General features: G+C 35.3%; 1 protein-coding gene across 3 annotated transcripts in view; it reads left to right on the top strand.

Moving 5' to 3' along the window:
* The first annotated feature begins 20 nt into the window (after positions 1 to 20).
* The window catches only part of HACL1 (2-hydroxyacyl-CoA lyase 1), a 30,286-nt gene continuing 19,712 nt past the window's right edge, over positions 21 to 10,594 (top strand). The window contains exons 1-7 of one of the 3 annotated variants that reach the window (XM_006907294.3): positions 21 to 233; positions 422 to 526; positions 5,346 to 5,386; positions 5,937 to 6,017; positions 7,538 to 7,610; positions 8,689 to 8,766; positions 9,969 to 10,063. In XM_006907294.3, coding sequence (XP_006907356.2) covers positions 144 to 233; positions 422 to 526; positions 5,346 to 5,386; positions 5,937 to 6,017; positions 7,538 to 7,610; positions 8,689 to 8,766; positions 9,969 to 10,063 — 563 coding nt within the window. In that variant the 5' untranslated portion in view covers positions 21 to 143. The remainder of the gene's footprint in view (positions 234 to 421; positions 527 to 5,345; positions 5,387 to 5,936; positions 6,018 to 7,537; positions 7,611 to 8,688; positions 8,767 to 9,968; positions 10,064 to 10,594) is intronic. The other 2 variants (XM_025043648.1, XM_025043647.1) reach the window with 2 other exon arrangements.

Below are 10,594 nucleotides of genomic sequence, written 5' to 3'. Positions count from 1 at the left end.
TCCTGCTGTTTAAAGCGGTTGGTTGCCTTCTTCCTGTCAGTCGGAGGAAGGGGGCCCCACAATTGGTGCTTTGGTTTCTACCACGTTACTTTTGCAAGGTGACCGACCCCGTGTCAGCTTGCTGCCGACTGCGAGAGTGAAAAATGTTGGAAAGTAACTTCGCAGAGCGCAGTGACACAAGTGAGGAGAAGGTGTCTGGTGCTACAGTTATCGCGCAGGCCCTGAAAACGCAAGTATGAATGACCTCCCTGCAGTAAAAGGACCCTAGGGAAGCCTGCGGGGGCCGAGGTGTTATCTTGGAGACGCGGAGAGCGTTGGAAGTGGGAGATAGGGAGGTTGGCGTGAGATTTTCCTTTTAGCTTCTGGGACGGAAAGGTGTGGCGGGGACACGGGCATTTATTCCTTTGTTCTTGGTCACCAGAATGTGGAGTTCATGTTTGGCATCGTAGGCATCCCAGTGTTCGAAATCGCCTTTGCGGCCCAGCGACTGGGCATCAGATACATCGGGATGAGGAATGAGCAAGCGGTAAGTATGGACCCTGGGAGCCGAACGCATTATTGTTAATGACTAATAAATGAGAAACATTCATTGCAGACATTTAGTGCTTACCAGTATCCTAATACTTTACACATAACAATCACAACAATCATATGAGGCAGGAACTGTTAATATTAGTTGACATGAGAAAAGTGAGACAGAAGTTAAGTAACTTGTTAGAGGTGACAGCTGTTATTGTCAGACTCAGGATTTGAACCCAGGTATTCTGAGTCTGGAGTCCATGTTCTTAACACTACCCAATTGTGCTCTGCCAGGTGTAGAGTATCAGAACTGGGACAGTTTCCAGGTCTGAATGGGGGCCCCCTGTCCTTCACTCTCATAACTACCTATTATATGTTTATTTCTGTGTATTATTTGCCTGGTCAGACTTCCCTATTAGGCTGTCAGCTCCAGTCCATGAGGACAGGGATATTGTTTCTTCTTGACACATCTGTATTCCCCTAGGTGGTTCCTGCACAGGATGGGTACTCAGGGAGTACCTGGCAGATGACTGAGTGAAGACCAAGTCTCATATTTTATAGTGGATGGCCCTACAAGGTGACAGATATCACAAGTGATAATGCCATGATTGGAACCCAGGTGTCCCAAAAAATGCTGCCACCTTTCTTCGAGGCTTATTTGGAAGCATGAGAAAGGAAGATAAGCTATTTTGTCAAACCAGTCTCAGTTCTTCCTCTGTTAACCTAGCCTCACCCTTTTCTCAGCAATACTGGCTTAAATTGTAATTGAGGCTTTTGCCACTTCTGGCCCAGACAAGCTGCCTTGACCTCCTTAAGGGATGCCCTTTCTTTGCCATCAGATGTGAGCTCCTGGAGAGCAGGAATTGTGGTTCATTTCTCAAGTCTCCACAGTGCCTGGCTTGTTTAGGGTTTCTGCATGATGTAGATCTTACTACATTTTCTTTAATGAATAACATTCCTTATCTATGAGATTTGAGAAATTTTTTTTTTAATCTTAAAACTAATGGATCTTGAGTTTGTGTTGCTTCTACCTTCTACTTTTCTTAGTTGGAGCAACATTCTGTTTCATCTGTGTGAGAAGGTGAAGCTGATGACCTCTTAATGGAAATTATATTTTACTGTTTTTCCTAGTGGCGGGATGACTGGTTTCTTCTTTATACAGCAGATATTTATTGAGTACGTAGTATATATCAGGTGCTGTGTTACGTAACCTGTGGGAAATATATGAAGGAATGAGGTTTAGTCTTGATCTTCAAGTTGATCACAGTCTAGTGTCGGAAGCCAGCCGACCAAGTCAAACCGGGTACCTGAATGGGGGAGCGGGGACTGAGAAAAAAGAGAAGACAGACAGGTGCAGGAGGGAGAACAGATCTCACAACTGTCCGACTTTATTTCTTATCCTTCTTTTTATACATAATCTGTTCCTTTGAGTCTCCCAAGATAACATAATTAAAGTAACATCCTGAAGATCAAGGCACAATCGACACTTCCTTTGACACTCCCTTTATCTATACTTAATCTTCTTCTTCCTGGAATTCCACAGAACCAGCCTTTTCCTTTTTATGCAAGCAGGCCTCCCGAGATAAACCATGCACTCTTTTGAATTTGGGGAGCTTTAGCTCCCTACAGTCTAGGAAGGTGAGGACAAGACATACCAAAAATTTATCGAGTATAATACCTCAAAATAGATATATGTATATGGGACAGTACATATAAAGCATGACTGGTTCTCTTTGAATAGGACAGAGAAGATTACCTATAGAGGCAATATTTGTTCATGTTGTTCCAGTAAGCTAGCTTAAATGCATAGTGGCCTGTGAGACTGGATTTATAGGCCAAAGGGAGGTTGTAGAGATATCTATAGCTGGAAAAGGAGTGTGGAATTTTTTCAATAGGCATTGGGTGAGACTGTAAAAGTTTTTATAAATAGGTGGGCAACATAATTAGATTTGTACCTTAGAAAGATGGTTTTTGTGGTGATATAGAGTATGGATCAGAAAGGCAGCTTGAAGTTTTATTTCAGTCCTCATAAAATTAGTTGAGGGCCTCCTTAGGTCCCAGGTGCTTTGTGGGACACTGGATATGGAGATGAAGGACAGTTCCTATCCTTGAGGGACTTAGAACCTAGCTGTGGAGATAGACACAAACACTTTTATTATAATGTGATAAGTTCCATGATTGAGATATATCCAGGGTGCTGTGGAAGCTCAGAAAAGGGTACCCTGCTCAGCCTAAGACTTCAGAGAAGGTTTCCTGGAGGAGATGATGCCTAAGCTTTCCTAAAGGATGATGGGCATTAACCGGCTAGGAAGGAGAGAACAGGCTCTTCTGGAGATAATTCATGGGTTTGGCCTTGCTTGAATGACTAGGTGGATCATAATGCCAGTGACTCAGATTAGGAATACAGAGGGAAGAAGCAATTTGAAGGGGAAAGGTACTGAGTTCAAATTTGGACATAATGAGTTTGAGATTCCCAGTGTATATGCCCTTCAGTCAACCTGACTCTTTGCAATCAAAGAAAGACTTAACTAGTGCCTGAACTAAGGGTAATGACAGGACGATTAAGAGAGAATGTGAGAACGGGTTCGGAAGCTGTTCGAGGAGCAGAAGTTTTGGCATCTCATTGCATATTTGTACTAAAGAGAAAGGTGTAATTGGTTGTGACTTGATTGTCTTTCATCAGATCCTTAGAGTAATCAAGACATATATTGACCAGTTTTCCAGACTATTAGAATTTTAACTGCTATTGAGAGCTTACTGTGTACAGGCACCATTCTGAGAGTTTTACATGTGTTAACTGATTTCATCCTCACAGCAATGCTGTGAATTATGTTTCTTTTATACACGAGGAAGCCGGAGTACAGGGTAACTTTCCAAAATTACACAGTGAAAATTAAGGGAGCTGGGACTTGAATCAAAACAATTTGGTCCTAAGAGTCTGCTCTTTTAAGAACTACAAACGCTATTCTGCCTGTGAGTGGTGGTAATTGGTAGAGAAATAGATTTTTTTATGATCACAAAACCAGTTCCTTTTCAACTTTTGATAGCTGTTACCAGAGAAATATAATTTTTGTTATATGTTGTTTTCTATTTTAAGTTCTGCAGCAGCATTTCTTACCCTGCTTTAATAAGTGGGCAGTACTCCTCAGTTTCTAAGTAAGTGTTCTTGCATTATCTTATTGTCATTGAATTATCTTATTATTGTCCTATGTGAACTTTGCCTTGTGCAAGAGAGAAAAGGGCCAATGGAGAATAGCAACATGGAAAAGGTACAGTGCCTTTGTGCACCTTTAGCATGTGTTGGTGCCAATTAAGATTATTCGTAAAAATTTATTTTTAATTTTTTTCACTTATGTCCTTAATATGGGTTTATTTAAGTTTAGTATACCACATATAAAGTTGAATGGAGGTTAGAAAATGCCCAGTTTATTATTACTTCTAAAACAATGAGAAGAAATAATACTAGAAAGGATGATGTTCCAAACTAAGAAGGATTTATTTAAGAAGAGCATTTTTCATTTCTCTAGGTTATCTTGTATTTAATTTAGCACCTCCTCTCTTCCTGTTATAAGCTGAAGTACAGTTTAAAAATAAAAACTAACCATATACAAGTCATAAAGGAAATCTCAATAAATCTCCAAGGATTGAAAACATACAGTATATGTAACCTGACCATGTGGAAATAAACTAGAATCCAGTAACAGAAAGATAACAAGAAAACCCCCAAACTTCTGGACATTAAATAACATTTTACTATGTAAATATTTGAAATGATTAATAAATCAATAAACTTCAGGGTAGACTAATCAAGAATAAAAGAAGAAAAATACAAATTGTCAGGAATGAAAGAGGAAACATCTCTGTGGGCCCTAATCAACCAATGGCTTGGAGAAGAGATCAAAATAGAGATTATTCCGCCCCCCCAAAATAGAGGATGTTTCCCCCCCACCTCTAATTACCCCTGCCACTTTCACCCCTGACTTATGGATGTTGCTGTTTCCCCTTAAGAGCTGGATCTTTGAAGGCCGGGTGTCTCCTCCCACATGTCTGGGGGCGCTTGGGTGGGCCTAGGGGGCCTGGAGCACTGGGGGCATAGTCCGTGGCTCCACCTGGGGTGAGAACCCAGGACCTTCTGCGTGTAAAGCAGATGTGCTAACCGCTACACTATGGAACCACCTCCAAAATAGAGAATATTTTGAGTTGAGTTATAATGAAAAGATGAGATATCAAACTTGTAAACTATAGCTAAAGCAGTTCTTCGAAGAGTTTCAAATGAATCTATTAGTGAAAAAGATCAAAAACCAGTGCTCTGAACTTACATTTGAAGAAGCTAGAAAAAGGAAGCCAAGTTCCACCCAAAATGAAAGGAGTAAAATAATAAATACAAGAGCAGAAATCAATGAAAGGAAACAAATGAACACTAGAGAAAAATCAACAAAGCCAAAAATTGGTTCTTTGAAAAGATTAATAAATTTAATAAATCTCTACAAAACTGATGAAGAATAAAAGAGAAAAAACACAAATGACCACTGTTAGAAATAAAAAAGAGGACATCCCTATTGATCCTGAAGATATTTACATAATCGTAAGAGGATATTATGAATATACTAGGTGATATGGACAAATTCCTTGAAAAACTAAAAACGATTAGATATCTAAACCATTATTTGAAATCTACAGGGGAAACATTAGTTGTTAAAATGGAAGGTGTTCCATTTCTTCCTTCATAATTAGGTTCTTGTCTTTTACTAAATAGTAAAATTATTATACATGTGCTTACTTTAAGGATCCCAATGTACTTAAGACCCAGTGTTTTTTCTTTGTAGGCTTGTTATGCTGCCTCTGCGGTTGGGTATCTGACGGGCAGGTAAACAAAAGTCTGTTTTATTTCAATTTCTTTTAAAGGCTGTCTTAAATTGAGGTTCTTAAGAAATTACTTTATAAATGTAAAATGGCCAACCGAATGAATGAGGATACGTTTTCCTTGAGTGCTTAAGCTTAGACATCATCTAGGGTAAAACATTCAAGTTCAATTTAAAAAATTTGGACAAAACACTACATTTCAGAATTACTTTCTGTCAAAGATCAGTTGACATATTTACTTGTTAAGAAAAATTTTAAAACTCTTCTTTTTTCCATACAAAAATGTCCTCAGCAATCAAACTTTGCTTCTGTATGCAGTCAGCTTGACTTAGCCCTAATGTAGTAGGAGCAGAATATGAAGAGGTTAGTGAAATACAATGTGAAAATGATAGGTACCTTATTTCTTTCAGGAAGACTCATATCTTTCTCTTTTTTCTAATTCAAAAGTATTTTAATAATTGTTTTACCAAGGTTACCATGTTTCACCCTAAAGTGATATGATTTCAATGGTGTGTTTGAACTCCTTTTAATACAATAAATTATTTTGCTTTTAGGCCGGGAGTATGCCTTGTTGTTTCTGGCCCAGGTCTCGTGCATGCCTTGGGTGGTATGGCAAACGCAAACATGAACTGTTGGTAATTAGATAGTTCTTATTAAAAACATTTTCTTAAAAATATTAATGCATGATTTTACCTAGTGGAGCAACCACTGATCTGGGGTGGGAAGACTTGGAATTAAGCACTTGAGAGAATGACTTAGTAAAAAATTAAGAAGACTATTAGGAAGAAAAATTTTAAACTATCAGTAATTCCTTTATCTAGAGATAAACCTTGTTGACATTTTAGAATATACATATATATATAAAATATATATATATGTATGTGAATGTGAATAGTTCTCTTTAAGTGAAGAACTATTTTTTAAAGATCTCAGCTCAATATGCAAGAATGTATTTAATTTTTCATCTTTTCTTGCATAATTAGCAAGACTATTGAAATTATTATATTATTGAGTTTGCTATAAGCTGCTTAGTACTTACTCTTTGACCTTGCCCCCAACCCCATCTCTGGTACTTTACCAACCAATAAGATTGCATTAAAGTGGGTAATGTTTTAATCAATTCATAAAATATTTAATTTTCCTAGTAGGTAGGACATTTTTTTTCTTTCTTGCCATGTGTTTCTTATATTCCTTCTTCCCTTCCTTCTTTCCTATTTACTTTAAAGTAAATAAGTCTTTCTTATTTACTTTAGGGTCTGATATATTTTGAGTAACTAGCCTTACTATATCTTTTGTTTTCTCCTTGAAGGATAAGAGTGTCATGGCTGAGGAATTTCTCTCATTTCCGAATAGACTCACTTAGGAAAGTGTGAAAAAAATTTTCTCTTCCCCTTAATCCCAAGAATAATAGGAAGGGCATAAAAATTCATTTTACATCTCCATGCCTAGAGGTTTAACATCAGCATCCAAAGGGGCAAAGAAGAAAAGGGTATGGAGAAAAAACATATACTATAAATTCTAGATTTTTCCAAAATCGAAGAAGGGGTCTCTCTTACCAGATTATTTCCTAAAGTTTTTTGAATCTGCAATTTTTAAGGGGATATGTAATTCTTTTTCTCTCTCTTTTTTTTAACATTCATTGAATATTTATTATTCATTGGGCACTTTGCTAAGGATTTTAGAAGTTGATCTCATTTTCTTCCTTTTTTTCTTTTTTAATGTGAATAATAAAAAGTTTTTTTATTTTCAATTACAGTTGACATTCAATATTTTATTAGTTTCAGGTGTACAACCTAGTGGTTAGACATTTATATAACTTATGAAATGATCCCCCCAATAAGCCTTTCACCCACCTGACACCATATGTAGTTATTACAATATTATTGACTATATTCCCTAAGCTGTACATCTCCATGACTTTTACAGCTGCCGATTTATACAGTCTTTAGGTGGCTGCTTCTGTATATCATTAGTTATAGGACTTCTGTTCAGCTAGACTTCAGGTGATTCTCAGTGATGATTGTTCTGTAGTTATAATTTTGATGTGGTCATGAGAGGAGATGAGCACAGCGTTTACCTACTCTGCTGCCATCTTGACTGGAACTCCCAGGTTGATCTTGTTTGTAATTCCCCTTTAAAATTATGAATATTTCAGGCCCTTGATTGTGATTGGCGGTTCCTCTGAAAGAAGTCAGGAAACAATGGGAGCCTTCCAGGAGTTTCCTCAGGTATCCAACTCTAAGATTTTTTTTCCTCTAGAGTTTAGGTAAATCAGGAATCATTTTGAGAACTTCAAAATATAAACAGAATTTTACATATGATTTAAACTGATATAAAATATTAGATCTTAGTATAGGTTAATGAAAAAGTTATATTTTTATACTCTTGAAAAGGAATTGAAATTTTACTTAGTTAATGGTAGAGAATAACAGCAGTTATTTAAAAGAAGCTGATACACGTATTTGAAAAATAAGTTGAGCAGATAAGTTGTTTAAAAGGAAATTTAAAGTATAGATGAAAAAAATAAATCAGAATATTGTCCATTACAAAATTTTTTTCCAGAGAAGGAGAATAAGAGGTTAAAAAATTTGAAGAGAGAGATCACCGATTTGATTTACAATCCAAATATCTGTTTCTTGTGGAAGTACTTAAAACTAAATGATATGACCATGAACAGACTAAAAATTGGAGGGTAATCTAAATTCTGTCATACTTGTGGGACGAAGACTACCAATTATTCCATAGATTTCATACCAAAAGGTATCAAGAAAAAGTTTCTATAATGCTTCAGAGTACACTAAATAGTGAAAAAGTAACACTACTGAATTCATATGACCCAAACAGCATACCAGCAAAATATATAACAGAAAAACTGGCAGAAATGTAAGAATATTATTGTAACGAGATATAACAGATGAAGTTGTGTATTCCTGGCTGTGTAATTTCTGGATATATTCATATTAATTTTTAGAAGACTTTGTCGACTTCCCTTCCCATTTATACTCTCACCAGCAGTTTATGAGAATGCCTGTTTTCCTGTATTGTAGCATATGCTGGGTATTATCTAAGTTTTTCATTTTTGCCAGTCTGAGAAATGAAAATAGTGTCTTGTTTTAATTGCTTCCTGAATCAAACTAAGGCAGAAATTTGTGCTTTGTATAGGCTTTTAAGAAACAGTCCAAGTAATGTATTTTCTCCATCTTGCCTCCGAACATAATAGAAAGTAATGACTTAACATTTGTCTTCCTTCAGAAGAGTAATTTGACCTGTGAACTGAATTTTAAGTAATTTTCTTTCTGCATATAGGTCGAAGCTTGTAGATTATATAGTAAATTCTCTGCACGGCCAAGCAGCGTAGAAGCTATTCCCACTATTATCGAAAAGGTACAGTGTCTAGTTACAAGCTCTCCAAGTCAACTGATTTTTCTCTGTTGCTCATAACCTGTGTTATTTTTATTCTCAATTGAATAAGTAACAATTTGGAATATATTCAGGCCATTAAAAATTATATCATTAAAGAGCTATTTACATTTTAATGATCGCTGCCATTATATTTAATTATAGAAATGAGTTATTTTTGAAAAAAGTTCCTTTTATACTTAACTTTAAAAATAACTTTTTTAACTATGGAAAAGTAAACAGAAAGATATCATAAAAATCTGGGGGCCCTTTCTCTTATGCTTTTGCAAAAGATTATTTTTGAAAATTAGTACTAATGTATATATTTTAGTTGATTAAACAGCATATTATCATTTTAGTTAGCTAACATTTATATATGAAGTTATTTATGAGCTGTTTCAAAACCATATGTTATGAAAACCATTTGATACATTACAGTTTCTGAAAACTTTGCCAAATCATTAGGTTTAAGAAGCAGGTGAAAGTGTATGTTACAGAGCCCAGTGGTTAATTTCTAAGACTGAAGTGTAACAGAACATGAATTTTAAAGCTCTAAATGAGTATCTCTTATCTCTTTTCTTTTAAACAAAAATATGTTTTAAAATACAGTTGAGATGTATACCTGAAAATTATATAATTATATTAACCAATGTTACTCCAATAAACTTAATTAAAAAAAATAAATAAAATACAGTTGACCCTTGAACAACATGGGTTTGAACTGCATAGGTCCACTTACAAATGCAAATTTTTTTCAATATGTGCAGTACTGTAAATGTATTTTTTCTTTTTTATGACTTTCTCAACATTTTATTTTCTCTAGCTTACATCACTGTAAGATTATAGTGTATAATACATATAACATACAAAGAGTGTGTAAATCAACCGTTTATGTTATCGGCAAAGTCAACAGTAGGCAAGTTTTGTGAAAGTCAAAAGCTGTACACAGATATTTACTATGTCGGGTGTTGGTATCCCCCAACTCTTGCATTGTTCACGGGTCAACTATATATAGAATCAATAGAGAGTATTTCAATTTTAATTAAAATTGTTTATTTCTATGACTAAGGATGTCCAGAAAAATTAAAATAATATTCATTTCACAGTTTTTAAGTTATCTTTGAGAGGAATATGATAGTAAGGTATGAGATTTAAAATTTTTTTTTTTCTATTTGTAATAAATTTAGGCAGTAAGAAGCAGTATTTATGGTCGTCCAGGTGCTTGCTATGTTGACATACCTGCAGACTTTGTGAACCTCCAGGTGAATGTGAATTCTGTAAAGTGAGTAATAGTTATACTGGAGTTTTTTAATTGTGTTATTTTAATGCTTACCTTTAAAAAAATTTGTCTAGGAGCTTATCAGTTAATCTTCATGTGTCTTAACTTTTAAGGATTTAATAATTAAACTGAATCCTAGCCAGAAGGCTTCTCTTAATTAAAATGGCATTATTTAGTAATTATTTTGGGATTTACTTACTGAATCAAATACTGGACCTTCCTGAACTTCTCATTTAAAATTACTCTTCCAGTACCCATAAATAATACATCCTCATTAGGACGGTATGGTTATTTAGAGTCCTTATCTATAAACCAAGAGATGAGGTGATTATTGAAAAACTATTAGAAGTCAGCATAAAAATTTTAGTCTATCTCTGTGATTTAAAAATATTCCAACATCAGATGTTACTACTATTTACCAAGTTCCCTTATTCCTTAAATAAACATTGAGTGAACAATAAGTATAAGAAACATTTTTCACTGGTATCTAAGTCACCCCTAGTAAGGATTGGTACTTGGGTTAATGCATCACCC

This window comes from Pteropus alecto, unplaced genomic scaffold (genome assembly GCF_000325575.1).
Source record: "Pteropus alecto unplaced genomic scaffold, ASM32557v1 scaffold92, whole genome shotgun sequence".
In the NCBI taxonomy this organism is placed as follows: Eukaryota; Metazoa; Chordata; class Mammalia; order Chiroptera; family Pteropodidae; genus Pteropus; species Pteropus alecto.
Note: the sequence above shows the minus strand (reverse complement) of the source record. Positions and strands in the feature narration are given on the sequence as shown.